Source organism: Antechinus flavipes, chromosome 1 (assembly GCF_016432865.1).
Source record: "Antechinus flavipes isolate AdamAnt ecotype Samford, QLD, Australia chromosome 1, AdamAnt_v2, whole genome shotgun sequence".
In the NCBI taxonomy this organism is placed as follows: domain Eukaryota; kingdom Metazoa; phylum Chordata; class Mammalia; order Dasyuromorphia; family Dasyuridae; genus Antechinus; species Antechinus flavipes.
In genome coordinates, this window is record NC_067398.1 from 78,988,158 (window position 1) to 79,005,571 (window position 17,414).

General features: G+C 43.4%; 1 protein-coding gene and 3 non-coding genes across 7 annotated transcripts; all 4 read left to right on the forward strand.

The window, feature by feature from the left end:
• Positions 1 to 1,066: 1,066 nt before the first annotated feature.
• Positions 1,067 to 13,545, forward strand: TBRG4 (transforming growth factor beta regulator 4). 4 transcript variants are annotated; one of them, XM_051984712.1, is made up of 11 exons: positions 1,067 to 1,145; positions 3,626 to 4,094; positions 6,046 to 6,369; positions 7,594 to 7,765; positions 8,134 to 8,291; positions 8,833 to 8,943; positions 9,386 to 9,530; positions 9,798 to 10,034; positions 10,550 to 10,661; positions 10,882 to 10,996; positions 13,121 to 13,545. In XM_051984712.1, the coding sequence occupies exons 2-11, from the start codon at positions 3,699 to 3,701 to the stop codon at positions 13,220 to 13,222; spliced, it is 1,872 nt and encodes a 623-aa protein (XP_051840672.1). In that variant the 5' UTR covers positions 1,067 to 1,145; positions 3,626 to 3,698; the 3' UTR covers positions 13,223 to 13,545. The 4 variants fall into 4 exon arrangements, with proteins under 4 accessions (XP_051840672.1, XP_051840664.1, XP_051840690.1 ...); XM_051984704.1 differs by having other exon boundaries at positions 1,072 to 1,189; XM_051984730.1 differs by having other exon boundaries at positions 1,075 to 1,189; positions 3,674 to 4,094.
• LOC127546102 (small nucleolar RNA SNORA5) lies at positions 7,181 to 7,317 on the forward strand. The gene has a single exon (XR_007949962.1). It is a non-coding gene; the product is annotated as a small nucleolar RNA SNORA5 (small nucleolar RNA).
• Positions 10,156 to 10,292, forward strand: LOC127546104 (small nucleolar RNA SNORA5). Its single transcript, XR_007949964.1, has one exon. It is a non-coding gene; the product is annotated as a small nucleolar RNA SNORA5 (small nucleolar RNA).
• On the forward strand, positions 11,158 to 11,294 carry LOC127546103 (small nucleolar RNA SNORA5). The gene has a single exon (XR_007949963.1). It is a non-coding gene; the product is annotated as a small nucleolar RNA SNORA5 (small nucleolar RNA).
• Positions 13,546 to 17,414: the final 3,869 nt, after the last annotated feature.

The following is a 17,414-nucleotide window of genomic DNA, read 5'->3' on the forward strand; positions in this document are numbered from 1 at the left end:
AGAATCTATTTCCCTCTCAATCCCAAATTAAAAATTCCTTTTTCCTACCTTTCACTAAGGAAAAACTCTCAGATTAATAGGTTTGACCTACTTTAAAAAATATATTTTTCAATGATTCTAATGGATAGATTAAAACACATTCTGAAAAAATAGTAGCAGGGTCTTAATTACTGCAGCCCCGACGCTCTCTCAACACTCCTTAAAATAAAGTGTTGGCAACCAAGAACTGACATTGGTAAAGGAGGGCCTTTGAAAGTTTTACTTAATGTTATTTTAGTTTTTCTGTAAAGGATTTGTTCTTTTATTTAAAAAAAAAAAAAGCTTTTTATTTTTCCAAAGACATGCAAAGATCAATTTTCAACATTCACTTTTGTAAAACTAAATTTTTCTCCTCCCTGGCCCCCACCCTCTTCCGTAGACGATAAATAATCCAATACTGATTAGACATGGGCAATTTATTATTTTAGATAGGAGTGCCCTGTACTGATGGTGTTAAAAATATGGGAGTGACATCAGTTTTCAACTCAAAACGACGGGAGTCTGCACTGTTTTCACATGTAAAGGCTGACCAGAAAAACTACCAACTAGACGCAGAATTTTGAGGCCCACTCTTTCTTTTTTTTTGGTAAAATGGTGCCAATATCTAGCTCAAGCTGACACTTGCTGTATGATCCGGGGCAAGTCACTTGAAGTTCTCCGACCCTCTTTACTTGTAAAATGGAGATGAAAATCATAACTTTTTAAAAAGAGCTATAATTGTACTGCATATATTTTAATTTCCTTTTTAAAATTCTTGTGGCTTACGTCACAAGGTTATTCCAAAGAAAGCGCTTCGTAAATTTCTAGAGATAGGAGTTATTTCTATTATTACTCCTCTGGCACTAATATTTCCTGAAAAGGACCCTCCCCCTCATCCCTGTCCTAAACGGATTCGTTGCTCTCAGAACACGCCATAACCCCCGCCTTCCAAGGTTCATTTGCTTTCTCAGAAGCCGGCCCCAAGTTTCTGCCCGGAAGTAAAAGGCTTCACTTCCGGCTGTCGCGCGCCGTATGACGTTACGGGCGTGCGCGACGCTCGCTCAAGTGGCCTCGCGGTCGACGGGTGGTTCCTTCTTTCGTTGGGTCGGCGCGTGTCACGTATGGAGGTCAGAGGCAGTGAAGGTCCAGGGGCCGTGCCTCTGGAGAGCGGGTGGGTACAATTCGGGGGAGGAAAAAGGGACTGGGAAAGGGAGCCAGGCAGGGGCGAGAGGAGGCAGAGGAGGCCACGGGGAACACAGGACCTGAGGAGGGGAGACCGAGGCCGAGTTTATGGGGAGTCCTGAGGTGGGGACCGCCTTCCCTGCGCCGGGCGAGCGGGACATTATCGTGCTGGCTCGTCCCTCACGCTGATGCCGCCCTGGATCCCTTTAGCTACCCGGCTGGTGTCCTTAATCCGCATGCGCCCCCGGCTTCCGGTCTTGGAATGCGGGGGAGCAAGGGCCGGGTGGAAGGGGGGAGGGGAGGTTTTATAGGCCACGTGGAATCAAAACCCATTTTTGCCTCTGCCCCCACGTGGCCTGTGACCTTAACCAGGTCCCTGCACCTCCGCGCACCGGAATGCGTGGATTAGACCCTGTGACCTCCAAAGGCTACTTAGCGCGCTGAGATCCTTGAGCCCCCAAAGGCCGGCGGCCTGAGAAAATGTAGATTCTCATCCCGAGCCTTGGGTGCTTCAGAACTTTACAGGAAACTTCAGGGTTCAACCCTTTGTTCCGGTTTGAAAGAGGAAAAGGCTATGGTTAAAGGGGCGGGAGAGGGGGGGGCAGTGATTGGCTCAAGGTCACTTGGCCGGGCTCCCCGATCTTCAGCCCCTCCTAGACCCCGGAGGAAAGGGGTTATAGAAAATCCTAAGCGGGAATAAAAGGTGGGGTGCAGGAGTTCCTGGGCTCCTGTTTATGCAGGACTCGGAGTCCAACCAAAGGACTTTGAAGGTCATTTAGTATTGCCTCATGGTATGGAAAGTAAAGGCTTCTCTAGTAATTAGTGACAGCAGGGATTCAAATCCAGATCTTGAATCCAAATATAATACTCTTCCTGCTGTGTTGTGCTACCTCTCGATTGTATGTAAGTATCAAAAACTTGGATTTTATCAAATCAGATTTGTCCGTAATCTGTTCTTAGTGTCAAAGGTAAACACATTCCCCTCTCCATTTTTTTTTTTCCTTTTCCCAGAACTAGGAAAAAGAAAGTATAAGACATGGTCTCTACCCTCAAAAACACGAATTCTTTTAGTATTTATCTGTATATAATGGAGAATTATAGCTTATATGCTTTTGGTTTTTATTTCAAGCAGTTTGTTTTAGGAGTATGATCTGTAGTCAGATCAACGATAGTTTTCAAGACAGTTTTATTGAAAACATTAATAGTTGTAGATTGCTTGCCCTCCTGCTTTTTGTTACTGGAAAAATCTGAGCATGGTCTGGGATAGGACAGATCCCATTTTGAGTCATGGTGGCTAAATTTGGGAGTCTACTTATGGGTTTCTTAGGTCAAGATTGGCCACAGTATCTACTGTCCATTCTTAGGAGTTTCGTTTCTAGCAAGTGGCTGTTGACTTGAATTTTCATCATCTGCATATGGCCTAGAAAGTGCAGAAGGACACAATTACATGTTTAAGCTATTTGTTTTATTAGGCGTGATAGAGTTGGAAGTTATCTCAAATTATCTTGTATAACAGATAAAACCTTCCATGATTTTTTGCACTTCCTGGGCTGTCCTTCCCAGTTTTGGTAGCTCTTGTTTTTAGGAAAAATCTACCTTAAGGCATGGTGAAGTCTGAGGGGGTCTTCCCACAGGATATCTTTGTGCACAGCACATTATTCCCAGATTTGATCTCTTTTCTCAGCATTTGTCTAAGATGAAATGGTCACTTCCTCTTCAAGGTCCCCCTATAATTTTTTTGTTATATCAGAGTTTTCTCTCATAGAAATGATCTGAGGCCAGAAGAGATTAAGTGAAAGTCCCAAATCATAGTGCGGTCCTTAGCCACACCAATTATTTCACAGCTTCTTTTATTCTGTCTTTTTTCTTTTGGGTTCTTATTATTAATCATAGTTCCATGTTGATTTTTTTTTTTTTTTTACACTTAGAGAAAATGCTGCCTCCCATTGTGTCCTGTAGCACCAAATTGAGCTTACTAGAATGGAGCTGCTGCACTAATGTTTTCCAAGGCTTCCTTGTTATTTATAGGCTGATTTCAACCTTTCCTTTTCATCCTCTCTTTCATACTCCAAACTGGTCTACTCTGTCCCCACATGGGCCTTCTGTAGTTCCACACACCTAGAAAATCCTGTGGAAGACGGGACTCTTGGCTTTTTTGCTTTTTGTCTGTATTTTCAAGGCCTTGCTTGGAAATGGCTCTTGAGAGTTGAATCAAACCTTTAAGATAAATAGTTTAAGAATTACACATATATTATCCCAGGAATAATAAGAACCCTAGCTATAAGGAATCTAGTCTAACTCTCCCTGTTTGAAATGAAAAACCGTTTTCCTGCAACTACACAGACTTAGACTTAAATAATGATAGTCTCCCAGCTTTTAAGTCCATTGCTTTAAGGTTTGCAATTTCTTTCTCTTACTTTAACAGGTCTTAAATGGTTTGAGTTGAGGTGAAAGTGCTATACTTCTCCTTCAGGTAACGTGTCCCTGCCCAGAGCATCATGGCATCTCGCCTGATGCAGCGTTGCATCTGCCTCTTGGCCACCCAGCAAGCCTCATCCTTAACTGTAATTGGTAGACTAAGGCTGGGCAGTATTCCTAGCAAGATGATGACTACCACACGTGGATCTGCTTTCTCTACTTTGGATAAACTCTTAAATAAGGAGCCAGTGTTCACCCCCTACCCACCCTCTCAAGAAGTCGACCAGAAGATTGAGGAGGCTACCACCCCTGAGGAAGTGCTAGAATTACTTGATAGTAGGTACAAGCTTCATCATAACCATGCTGCTCTCATGGTAATTAAACTTTCTCGCCTCTTGGTGGATAAGCACCTGGACAAAAACTTACTCGATAATGATGTCCGTCTAAAGAAGCTCTTCCGCACTATGGACAGCCAGGTGGGTTATAGGATGTGTAATATTAGACCAAGCATTTGGGATTGCATATTCAAGTACAACTATCCTTAGTCAGTAAAAATAGAGCAAGCTGTGGATTATGAGGAGGTGCTCACTAAACTCATAAATTGTGGGAAGACATGCTGGGTTTTGGGAGAGTGGATGATAATCTGTCCTTGTGGAGCTTAGAATCTGATAAATATATTCCACAATGTTGGATGAAAAACATGTTAAAATTTGAGTTGATTCAAAGCATAGGTAGGGTAACTGAGGACATAGGAGCTTTAAAGAATCATTTGGAATTCAGCAGGAGGAGAAATAATGTGAACAAAGCTATGGTCCCAGCATGTGAAAGAATAGTACTGCTTAAGGGTATTTAGAGATAGATAGGAAATAAAGCTAGAAAGTTAGTGGTACAAGTTTGTGGAAACTCTTGAATGTTAAAAAAAAAATCAAGCATGATTCATTGAGCAATGAGAAGTCACAAAATAGTTTTGAACTTTGACATAACCGAGTCTTTGTAAAAGATTAATCTGATGGTGAAGGGTTGATTTGTAGGAGCATAAGAATGGAAAAAAGGAAGATTTTTAAGAGCTGTTGCATAATCCAGGCAAGGACTTATATTAGATAGGTAATGGTAAGATTGGAGAAGAGAAGGATATAAAATGTGGACACAGAGTCAACATGATTTGGCAACATGATCCACAACTTTTGGTGCCATAGGTGGAAACAGTAAAGTTAATGAATTCATTGTGGGACTTTGTATATCATAGGTCCCAGTGACAGTTTGGTGAAACTTATGGGATCCTCAAAATCATATGTTTAAGTGCCTAAAATAAGAGGTCAGATAGAAAATTCAGTTAACAAAATATTTTAAAAGAAAGGAACCAGATTAAACTCCTTGGTTAGATAGATAATAATAACAGGAGAATGTAGTGTTTGTGAAGCCAAGAAAGGAGAGAATATCCTGTAGGGTAGCAGTATCAGATGCTGCAAAGAGGACATGAAGTTATAAGTCATGGACTAAATGGGGCTTTAAAGGTCATCTAGTCTACATTATAATTTTACAGCTGAGGATAAAGGCTCAGAGAGGTTAAATGACTAAGAAGTAGCAGAGCCTAAGTCAATTTTCAATACATACCTGTTTTATATTGAGAAAAGACATTAAATTGATCCATCCATCAGTCATTAATAAATTGAGGATTGAAAACTAGGTTGAGAAAAAAAGAATGGTTTATTAGGATTAGAAGTAATGAGAGAACACAAGCTAGATAGACTAGAGAAGTCTTTTAAGGGTGTTGAAAAGACTCAGCACATTTCCAGATAGATGGAAAGGACCTGGGAAAGTGAATGGGAAGGATGAAGTGCCTGCTGGGGTAGGATGAATACAGATTGTGGAATTTGCCTTTGTGAAAAAAGATTTTAAAAACCATCATGTGGCCAGAGGAAAGGTAGGGTTTTTGAGATGGTCTTAATGCTATTGACAAAATAGGAAGCTGTCAAATTGAGATAGGAAAAGTTTACAATATTTACTATGGAATAAGCTTTCAATCTAGCCACAGATGTGAAATATTTCATAGCCAGAAAAGTCATGGTATAATTGAGTGTCAGAATGTGTGTATAGAACTTCAGTGGTCCAGGGGTTTTGAAGAGAGCCTTGGATTCTCAGGAGCAGGAGGAAGAGAGAGTGCATGCCATAGCCAATGCAAAGGCACAGAGTTGACAGGTAGAATGTGTCATTGAGAGGAACAGCTAGAAAACCATCTTGACTGGACCTTAGGAAATGCGTGCTGAGGTTGGAGTGGATATTATGAGATCAGAAGAATGAGGTTATAAAGCACTTTAAAAGCCAAACAGGAGATTACAAGGTCTTCTCACTATTTCAATCTACTTTCTAGTTACTTTTTAATTATATTTTAGACTAGAACATTATTTTCTTCCTTCCTTGGCCCAGGTATCCTCAGTCTGGCATGGAACTCTTATGAACTTGCTCCGGAGCCTCTATGCATTGCAACTTCCAGAGAATTTCAAGCCCCTGCTATCTGTGGAACAAGAGGTTCGCTGGAGGCTTCGCAGAGTTAAATATAAGAACCTGGTTTTTCTGGCAGAGACAAGCATTCCCTACATGCAGGATCGGGCCTCAAGGGAACTCCTGACAGAACTATTGATGTACTTGGAGCGCCGCTGGACAGAGATTGAGGACTGCCGCACTGTGGTGGTTCTCATGGCGAAAGTGGGGCACCTCTCAGGGGCCCTAATGGACCGGCTAGAGGACAAGGTATTGAGAAATGAGGAGTGAAGTACATATTTCCCTTCCCCTGGGAGTTTGTCCATCTTCACTCATGCAGGAATAGAAGTGTTATTTAGTATTTCAGTACATGGTCTCAGATGGACAGAGGCCTATAGTACAAGCAGCATGGCATTCTGGGAAACAGTGGGCTCTACATCTGAATCTGTAATTGAGGGTTGGACTTGGCTTTTTATGCTACCTGTAAAGTCCAAACTAGCTCCCTGGAGGCCTCGGGATAAGCAAAAGTCCTTGGTCTTTAGTGGGAGAAATGAAGGAGATAGAACAAACTGCCAGGAGTTTTGCCAAGGATCCGATCCCTCCTTGATTCTAGAGTCCAGAATCTCCACACTCTTCTCCTCCTCATTTTGTTTCCCTCACTCTACCCCCTAATCCTTAGCTACAATTCTCTTAACCCCAAACATTGAGCCAGTGTTAGCTGAGAGAAGAGCAATTCCAAGCATATGCTAATAGAGACATTATCTGATGCAAGTGCACTTATTCAGAGTTTCAGCCCTTTATACTAGCTGTAATATGGGGTCTAAGAACATGAGACCCTGGCAGAATGTTTTTAGAGGGCTTTTTTTTTTTTCTATAACAACTTCCCATCTCCTATTTAATGTAATCTCATTAATAATGAATTAGGTAGGGTCGAAGCTATACTTAGCTGACATATAAGGAAAGAGATTTAAAGAAACCTTAGCTCGCCCAAAGTCAACTAGAATATTGATAGCAGTGCCAAATTGCCTCAGGCTTGGGTCTCCTTAACTCCTAGTCCACTGGACTTTGCAACTTCAGCTCTTGCAGTCTTGTCAAATTCAGCACCTGCCTCTGTCCATGGCAAGGGCTGGCCCAAAAGACTGCCACAGGAACACTGTAGTTCATGGGCCCCATGTCCTGCTTTCTGGGACCTGGGGATAAGTTTGGCTACAGACATTGGATTTCTCTGTGTGTCTGGGATCCTAAGCACTAGCTTTTCCCTGCTCTTAGAGGTTCATGATGGAAATGTCTTAGAAATGAGAATATGACAGTTCTGTCCCATAGGGATGAGCACATCTCATGGGGCAGTTTCATTGGGGCTGGGGTGGGGAGTCAGTATTTGGGTGCTGGATTGAGACCAATTCTCTAGCTCCTCCCCCCCTCCCCCAATCTTGGTGCAGCAGAGAATGGCAGCTGCCCAGCTAGCTGACCTCCCTGGGTGGCTGTGGTTGACAGTTCCTGGAGTTGGCAGAGCAGTTTGGCCCCGAAGACCTGCGAAAAGTGATGCTGATCTTGGCTTCTCAGAACCGGCGTTCAGTGCCCCTACTTCGAGCTATCTCCTACCACCTGGCTCAGAAACCTTTTGCCTTGACAAGAGGAATGCTTATTGACTTTGCATATGCTTATGGTAAGGCGATGGGAGTGGTTATGAAAAGGGCAAGGAACTAACTCCCTTATCATTTCTTACTGTTCTTTTCTCCTGGTCAAGTCAGTATTTGTTCCACTCCTCTCCCATCAGTTGATGGCTAAAAGGCTACTACAGAAACACTATAGTCCCGAGACCCTACATAGCCTTCTCCCTTTGCCTCAGGATAAACAGTTTAACAGCAGTTCTGGTTTGTGGAGAAAGGGGCCAAAATTCCTGGGGTCTGGGCTGGGCTAATGAATAAATAAGGGGGGCTTCAGCAACTCCTGTTCTGGATTGCCCAGCTTCCTCTCTCTCATTCCCTCAGTGATTCTGCCATCAAATTTACTGTGGTCTCTTTTTTCTTAAAGGAAAACTAAACTTCCATCAAACCCAGATATTTCAGAAGCTTGCATCTGAACTGCTGCCCCAGGTGTCGAGTATGACACCCAGTGATGTAACTCAGTGCTCTAAGTCCTTTGCCTTCCTCAAGTGGCTCAACTTGCCTCTTTTTGAAGCCTTTGCCCAGGTAAGCAAGAGTTCCGATGGACTAGAAACTATACCACCCCAGGTCTAGGAGGTACATTTTAGGTAATAATCATGATTGCCATTTATGTAAAACTTGGAAATTTGCAAAGAGGAGGATTTATGGGCCAGCCCTGGTTTAGAGACTGAATAGGGAATGTTCTTTAAAGATTTCTCTCTGCTCTCACTACTGGTATATGAGGTATCTCCAAGAGACACAAGCCAATAGCCATAGATGATTAATTTTCTTGAGAATCTTAACCATAAATAAGATCAAGGTCACCCTCTTATGCATATATAGGCCCTTACAGGGTTTGGGAGCCCAGGGTTTGATGACAGGCACACTTTAACCTCTAGAAAGATGACCCTTCTGGAAGAGCTATAGAACTTAAGTGTTTGGGGACATGGTAATCCATGTCTTTGAGAGAAAAGACTAGATACTAGATCCATATCTTGTCAGGTGCATTGCCTTTTGGATAATGGGATAAAGAATGAGAAGATCAAGTTAAGCTAGGAAACCTTACCCTACTTCTTCTGGTCCGCAGTACGTAATAAACAAGGCAGATGACTTCACCCCACTTCAGCTGAGTAACATGATCCTGACATTTGCTCGTCTGAACTTCCATCCTGAGCAAGAAGAACAGTTCTTCAGTTTGGTATTTCCCCTTTCTGGAGGGAAGCAGGGTCAGGGAGGTGGGCATACATGTGGTTTTGTTCTAGAAACTAATGAAGAACTAATTTAACTGGGGCAGTGGTGCCCTGTTGAATAGAGGAAGAAGAGTTCAAAGGGAAAAAAAAGAGTATTTCTTAATTTTCCTCCTAAATAAACCCTAAAGAATTCAAACTTATGGACATGTAGAAACGACAATAAGAGAGAAGTGGGTATGGGGGGAAATACCCTGAGAAAATGGTAGTGTCTTATAAAGGGGGACAAGTAAAGTAGGAATTGGCATCCTAGGAAGATAACAGGTCAGGATTGACCTCATATCTTTTGCAGACTGCCTTCAGCCTTAAATTGAATGACAAATTCATCGAGTCACATCAGTGAGTGTTCCTAGCTGCACAGAGAGAAGGATCCTCATCTTTTCCCTTCTCCAGGTACACAGGAAATTGGAGTCAGAACTGGACAAGTTGAGCCCTGGCCTGCAAGTTGATGTGGTATGGTCCCTGTGTATACTACAGCAAGTACAGAAGAAACAGCTACAAGAGGTTCTTTGCCAGGATTTTCATAGCCAGTTTCTAGGTGAGGGATTAGAGAGGTGAGAAAGAATGATTGGGAGAAATAGCCTAGTACCTCCTCTGTCTCTATTCTCTCTCTTGAACTCGGTCATGGGCCAGGATCAGATTCAGCCCTGACAGACAACTTTATCCCTGCAGTGGAAAATTACCTGTGTGGTTCCCACCATGGTGGGATTATTCCAGGGTTGCAGTCCGGATCTTCCTCCAAAATTAACTTCCCGATGATTGATAACCTGCAGTGTCTGAGCATTTCCTGTACTGTCCTTTGCAGATGGCAAGTTCTCTCAGAACCAAAACACCTGCCAGAAGCTGATCCACATCAATGCTACCGCTCAACTAGAGCATCCTGAGTACACTGGGCCATTCTTGCCACCAGTGGCCCTACACCCTCAAGCTTCCACACCCAAGACACCCATGCAGAAAGATCTGCAGGAGATACTGAAAGGGTGGCTGGGGAGTGATGACAAGGTCCGTTTTGGAGAAATCACTCAGTATGGCTGGGAGCTAGGTGAGCCTGCTCATCCTCTCCTACCTGGTTTCATGAATACTCTTCCCCCCTTTTTATCACTTCAAATCTAAATCTTCTTAGAGGACCTCTAGAGCTTCTATTGAAATATTTGATTCTTTACTGCAGTTGTGTCAAATTCAGCACCTGCCCCTTTCATGGTGGGAGCTGGCCGAAACAGCTGCCAAAGCAACACTGTAGCTCATGGGCCCCAAGTCCCTCTTACTGGGACTTGGGGATAAAATCTTGCTGCAGACACTGGGCTGGGCAAGAGTATCACTCTTTCCCAGACATTTACCTCTCTTTATATTTGCCTATCCTGTACAGTTCTGCCTCTTAAGTTAATGTGTAGTTTGGTCAAATCACTAAGATACAGCCCTATCTCAGCTGCTTCAGTGTTCAGGATAGCCTTCCTTTGTGAATTTTGATTTCAATTGGAAGTTCCAACTCAGTGACTCTCCATTACTCCTTACACCTTATGTTCCCATTCTAATTCCTCCTGCTTTCCCATTATCCAGATGCTGAGTTGGTACTTGATGTAGACAATCAACCTCTGCCCATGAAGGACTTTTTGGCACCTCACCTGGCTCAGCCAACTGGAACTCGTCCTCTGCCCCCTGGTGCCAAGAGGTAATGCGCTTGTTCCTCCAAACTCTGTGTGCAACATCATTGGGAAAGGGGAAGGCTCCCCCCACCCCCAGCAGAAGGTGGGGTTTGGCCTTGGTTTACAACATGAGCAGGAGATAGCTCTCTATCTTCGTCCCTCTCTTATTTTTCCTTTTGTCTTTGAGGAAGATGAATTTCTTTTCATGGATTAATGTTCAGCTTCCCCCTCTTGCTTGTTCTCTAGGTTGGTTTTTCTGCGTTGGGAGTTCCCAAATTTCAACAGCCGAAGCAAGGATCTGCTGGGTCGGTTTGTCATGGCCAAGCGGCACCTTCGGGCGGCTGGCTTCTTGCTGGTTGATGTGAGTATACCTAGTGGGGCTGTGGTCATTCAAAGCCCTAGCCTCTGGGTTTTCCTAGACCCTCCATGGGCTGGCAGAAGAGAGGAGAGACCAAAGAGAGATTTCCATGTGTTTACACATGCCTCAAACTGAGCTGTAGATAGTTTCAAACCTTTCAGACCTGCAGCTGTGTCAAATTCAGCACCTGCCCCTTTCATGGTGGGAGCTGGCCGAAACAGCTGCCACAACAACACTGTAGCTCATGGGCCCCAAGTCCCTCTTCCTGGGGGTTGGGGATAAAATTTTGCTGCAGACACTGAGCTGGACAAGGGCATTCCTCCTCTCCAGCAAATCAATCTTTACATTAGTCCCATTCAGCTCTGCTCTTATCAGCTGGCTCCTTCACCTGTTTCTTGACTATTTTGCCTATATCTTACTTTTCTAGTAGTTTTTTTCTGTAGATGGAGTATGCTTGATGGAGCTTTCATTCACTCTACCTTGACCTGCAAGGGTCTTTACTTACACTATAATCAAAAAGAATTTTGGATTGTGGAACGAGGGATCAGCTAGTAGTTGGAGGAAGAAACAGCATCATCCAGTTCTCAGTCATATTGTGAGATCTGTACAAAGTTTTATATTCTGTATTGGGAGGAGTCAGAAAGTCTCTTAGAGTTTAGCCCTTGAAGAAGACCAACAGTTATGGAGGTGAAACATTAGGGAGTACTTAGCATTATCAGGAGCCCTTGACTGAGGCTCAGCTGTTTTTTTTTTTTTCCCCTAGAATCCTCCTGGGGGTTTAAACAACTCATTTCAAGCCACCAAAGGCTGTGTTATGTGAACATTAATGTGCTGGAGTTCACACATGGCATTACACCCACCTTTCTTTGCTGCTATCCCCCTTCCAGATCTTCCTCTTCCTGGCTGTGATTGGTTTGGCAACTTGGCTGGGGTCTAAAATGTCTAAAATCTGGTTTGGAGCTTCACATTAGAAAGATTACTTGGGCAGTGATAGGAAAAAGAGAACCTAGAGGCAGGGAGGCCAGTTAGGAGAAAGGATCTATTGAGTGCTGCTGCTCTGACCTTTAATGAGGGTGATGTGAGTGAGAGGAGGGTCCTGAGATGTTTCAGAAGTGGAATCTGTGGATGTCCAGGAAACAAATATAGGACTGGAGTTGTGGGAAGAGTGGGGCTGGAGATAATAGACATGGAAGTCACCAGCACAGATGTCACAGATGAAGCCATTGGCGGTGCTAAAGTTGACAAGAAAAGCAGATCTAATGCCTTAGATCAGGGACCTTTCTGGGTGTCAAGGGTCATCCTCAGGTAGGAGGAGATCATCTGCAGAATCCAATGTTGAGCAATAAATCTTGGGGTTTGGAACAAAACGTGCCATAGAAGACATGAAAATTGAGTAGCCACTATTCAGTTTTCAGTTATGTCTGACTCTCCATGACCCCATTTAAAATTTTCTTGGCAAAGAGACTGGAGTTTTTTCCATTTCCTTCTCCACGTCATCTTCCAAGTGAGGAAATAAAGACAAAATGGGTCAGTGGCTTGCCAGGATCACAAAGTGTCTAACTTTGTGTTTGAACTTTGTTCTTCCTGACTTCTGTGCTGGTAAGAGCAGCTTCTATTACCCTAGAAATGTGGGAGTGAATTGGAGACACTGCATGGATAGCTTGAAGGTACAACAGGCATCTTGGTGTAGAGTACTGGATAGGACTGATCCAAACTCAAGGTCCTTTCAGATCAAAGGAAGAGTATGTGGATTTGGGGGGGTAGCTCATTTTTAGGAAAATGGAGGTCTGAGTGGGTCTTCTTTCATGGGGGTGGTTAAAGTGTGTGGGCAAATAGTTGCTAGGGACAAGAAAGGGTGAGAATCACAAAGTAAAGGCACGAATCAAGTAGTTACCCTTGGAAAGGGAAACCTCTTCATCCCCTAAAGCCAGAGAAAGAATGACTAAGAAGAGAGGTTCAAAGGAGAAGAGGCCAAGGCAGACTCTTCAAGAAACGAGGTTGGGCCCCCTTCCTCCGGGTGGAGCATAGGGCCATCCTTAGATGGGACAAGGGGTTTGGAAGAGCTGGTGTGGACTGAAAGGATCTCACTTGAGAAAGGCCATCCTGACCGCTCTTTGACTTCCCTAGGTTCCGTACTATGAGTGGATAGAACTGAAGTCTGAATGGCAGAAGGGTGCCTACCTCAAGGACAAGATGGGGAAGGCGCTGGCAGAAGATCTGGCCAAGTGACCAACCTCATAACCTTGGATAATGCCAGTCCTTCATTGGAACAGTTTGTATCCAAAGGAGGAACTTATGTATCCAGGGTCCTACCCAGCAGCCCAATCTTGCTCCCAGAGACCTCAGGCAGCACTTATTTCTGCCTCGCAAGGACATTTCCTGGGCACTCTATGCTGGTTGTTTTGGGGCCTTTCTCCTCATTGACCTGACTTCTTGCTGCTGCTGAATAGGGATTATTGGAACACCCGGTCCTGGGTCGGGGGGAGACTAACCATCATTCCTTCATTGTAAAGGACAATCCCCCCAATAAAGGTTTCCCTCCAAGTTGTGAATCTGGGATGGTGCATTGTAGGAAATATGAGGAGAGAAGACCTCCATAGGGTTGTTATCCTCTGACATTGTCCTTTCAACAGGAGAGGTATCTGGGTGATACTGGAGTATGTGGAAGACTTGAGTTCAAATCTAGCCTTAGGTGATTCTCTGGGGCCTTGGGCACAAATCACTGGCTGCTTCAGTTTCCTTACCTATAAAATAGGGATAATAGCCCTGCCTCCCAAGGTTGTTAGGATCAAATGATAATGGAGCAGTGCTGCAACACCTAATAATTGACACTTAGTCATTGATGCTTCCCTCCCCAGCATTCTTTGAGGCATTTTGCTTGTGTGTCCAGACCCCTACTAGACTGCAGGGAGCAGAGGCTAAGGCCTCCTTTCTCCTAAGGGAATAATGGAAATTAGCTTCAGGGCAGGCTCCTTATATCAGGTGTAAGGACATAAAGGTGAATTGTTAGGCCCAAATTATGACTCTTATCCTCACTTTGAGGTCTCTTCTAGGTCTGAGACCCTATGAATTGGATCTTTGTGTCCTGGTCCTACACTTGCCTTTTCTTTCTTAAAGACTGGTCCAAATTGGGATATCTCACCTCTGTGCAATTAAGACTTAAGACAGTGGGAAATATGGGATCTCAAGAAAAAAGCTATGATATTCTAAAATTTGGGATTCCAGAGTGATCAATAGTCATTTCTTTCCTGGGCCACTCTCGAGTATTCTGGAATAAAGGGGGAATTCAAGAACATTACAATCTTTTTCTCAATGGAGAAGGGAGTGTCATCGTTCAGGAGATGGACAAAGAAGAGCCTGATTATTACCAATATTCTCATTTCACAGGGAAGATACATATACACATCCCAAATGTCACAGAATCTTGGGGTTTTCTAATGCCTCCAGTTTCCTATCATCTAGCCTACTCTTTTTTTTTTTTTTTTTTGGTGGTTAGGCAATTGAGATTGTGACAGCTAGAAAGTTCGCCTGAGATTTTTTGAACTCGGGTCCTCTTGACTTAAGGCCTGGTGCTCTATCCACTGAGCCACCTAGCTGCCCCTAGCCTCTTCCTTGCATAGATTTCTATATGCTCTGAAGCAATTTCAATATGTTCAATCTAGTAACATGAATTTTGTGTTTTTAAGTGTGGAAAGGGAATGATAGTGAAGCTACTTTCCTTCAGGAAAGATTGGGGAAATGAATGTAAAAAACTGGTAACATGTTAAATAATCCTAAAGTTAAAAGTACTTGTGGTACATGACAACATGGTACAGTTTGCAAATGGCTGATAAGTGATCTGTACAAACCCCCAGCCAATAAATGGAAAAGCTGAGACTTGTACGTGGATCTTACAGCTGGAAAGACTGACTTAAAACAACCAGAATGAGGTCAGAAAGCAGCACTAAAGGACCTGGGATTTCAGCTGGGTCTTTGGGTATGGTGATTTTGTCTTTCCTTTCCTTCTGGATGAAGCATTTCCCAGTGCATTATGATCTTAAAAAAAATAAACTTCCTTTGGTAATGTCAGGTGCTCATGAAAACATGCAAATTAAATGTGTATCCTAAATCTCTAGTTTGAACTCCCACAAATGCTGCCCTTACCTTCATCTGGTTAGGTTACCAGATCCTTTAAACATCCTGAACCAGGCACCGAAACAGGTTTAAAGTCATACTAGAGATGACTGTTAAAGGCTTTGTGTCAGGTGGGACCTAGAGCTATAAAAGAAGAAGCATTCTGAGGGGTGGGGTTTTGTTATAGGTGCTTGTGTGGCAATTGGACTGGTCTTTGGAAGAAGAGGGAAGGGACAATGATCTGCTAATGGCAGGAACACGAAACAGGTTAAGGAATCTCAAGAGACCTCACAAATGGCTATCTGGTCTCGGAAACCAGATTCCCTATGAAGTCTTCGAAAAGACCAGTCTGCATTCTAACTGCTAATTACTGGCCAAAATGAGTCTAACCTGTTCCCCTTTCTCTTCTCTCCTACCCACATCTGACTCTGTCTCTTCTTCCACCCGGTGTCTCTCTCCCGGTTTCTGTCTCTCTCAGACACACATCTCACTGCTATTCTGACCTCCAATGGATACTGAAGATGGATGGTATCTTGCATAATTGCTCATCCCCAGGTTAATGTGTTCAGTAGGATAAGGTTGGAAAGAGTCCAGAAACATGGAAGACCTTGAATGCCAGGGAAAGAAGTTAAGGCCTTCACCTAATGGCAGGGATGAATTTCAGTGGCTTCAGTTTTAGGCAGATGACTAGGACAGATCTGGGATGGAGTGGTTGGGAAGGCTGAAAGGGTTGATCAACAAGAATGGAAAGAGGGCTGCATCTGCATTCTATACCACAAAAACCTACCTCTGTCACGACTACTGCTATGATCTTGGGCAAATCACAATTGCTCAGGCCAGAATCTTATCTGTGAAATGGAACTGGACTGGAGCAGAGATGTTCACTTTTTTTTTCTGTAAATGTTTTAAGAGATATTTTGGTGAGTTTTGATAAAAATCACTTTGTTATGTATTTTTGTGCATTTACATCCTGAGAATTTTGATGCATTCTTTATCAACTTTAATTTTGAGAAAGAAAGGATTCATAAATTTCACCAGACTTCAATTGAGCATTCTAGATGGGATTCAGTGCAGTCTTCCTATATCCAGCACCCTCACTACCTCACACTGATCTCAATGAAGAGAAGGAAAAAACAATTATGATAAATTTCCTCCCTGAGAGAGGCATAGAAATACAAAAATGGGAAGAGTCCAGTTGTGGATATGTGTGGATTTCTGGGTGAAAGAGAACTAGAAATGCCTTTATTAGAATTTAGCTTGGGAAAATATAATTTCACAGATTGGAAAACTGAATTCCCCCCTCAAGCAGTGACCTACCCAAGGTCACACAACAAAAATAACAGCTCAAACCTGACCTCTGACTCCAAATTCAGTGCTGTTTTCCAATAGCAGCTGAGAGTTCTCTTAGTTGGGGAGGAGGGGAGAGGAGAAAATTATCTGACTAATTGCAGCCTTTTAAATCTTTGATCTTTGCCCAAGAGCCCTCCTCCCTCACCTGATCCCAATGAGCCCTACCTCCTTTCTTTTCTCATTGCTCTGGAAATGGCTACTGATGCAGCTGGGCCCTATGGTTACCAGGCAACTAGGAAGTGGTTTCCATGGTGACCACTACTGGATGATTGGGAGGACCAATCTCTTGAGCTCCACCCCTTTATAGTGTAGCATTGGCTCGTAGATGAAAGGAGCTAATTATTACTTAGAGTTGTTTCCCACCATTTCACACCCCTTTCCAAATCCTCCCTAGCCCCAGCTACACGACAGGGAAAAGAACTAAGGATGCTGATAATCTATTTTTGGTTCCCTTTCCCCTCAGCATAGCAATGCAGAAAAACGAGTCAATATAGGATACTGGAAAAAACCCTTAGTCTGCAATTGAAGGGCTTTGGAGATATTATCTTCCCTCAATGGGGCCCAGTACAAAATGAAGGGCTCTTGGTTACCTTTAAATCCAAGCCTTCCCCTGTACTTCTGGGGCCCAAGTTTATTCTTGGAAACAGTCTGCCTGCTCTGTATCCACTGAGGGCAAGATGCCTCATCCTATATCTGGCAGCATTTTCCAGGGACAAGGAGAAGAGACCTTTTCCTTTACCTATTGGAGGACTTAAAATTTATCAAGTAAGCACAGGTTGTGAATGCATTGCTGTTAACTTGTTCAGAGATTCCTCTGGAGGACAAGGCTCTTGGCCTGCCTCACAAATCTTTAGCACCATCTTAATCTTTCTTTCCATACAAATAACTTTATGAAGGAACCCAGAAAATCAGTAGTGGCTAAGGAAAGGCCAGCTAGGGATAAAGGAAATCTGGTCAG

Excerpts from the sequence above, each read along its gene's own strand:
- TBRG4 (XM_051984712.1), top strand. The coding sequence starts at position 3,699 with ATGGCATCTCGCCTGATGCAGCGTTGCATCTGCCTCTTGGCCACCCAG. Across the intron at positions 7,766-8,133 it reads TGACTTTGCATATGCTTATG|GAAAACTAAACTTCCATCAA; the intron begins GTAAGGCGATGG and ends TTTTTCTTAAAG. Across the intron at positions 8,944-9,385 it reads AAGAACAGTTCTTCAGTTTG|GTACACAGGAAATTGGAGTC; the intron begins GTATTTCCCCTT and ends TCCCTTCTCCAG.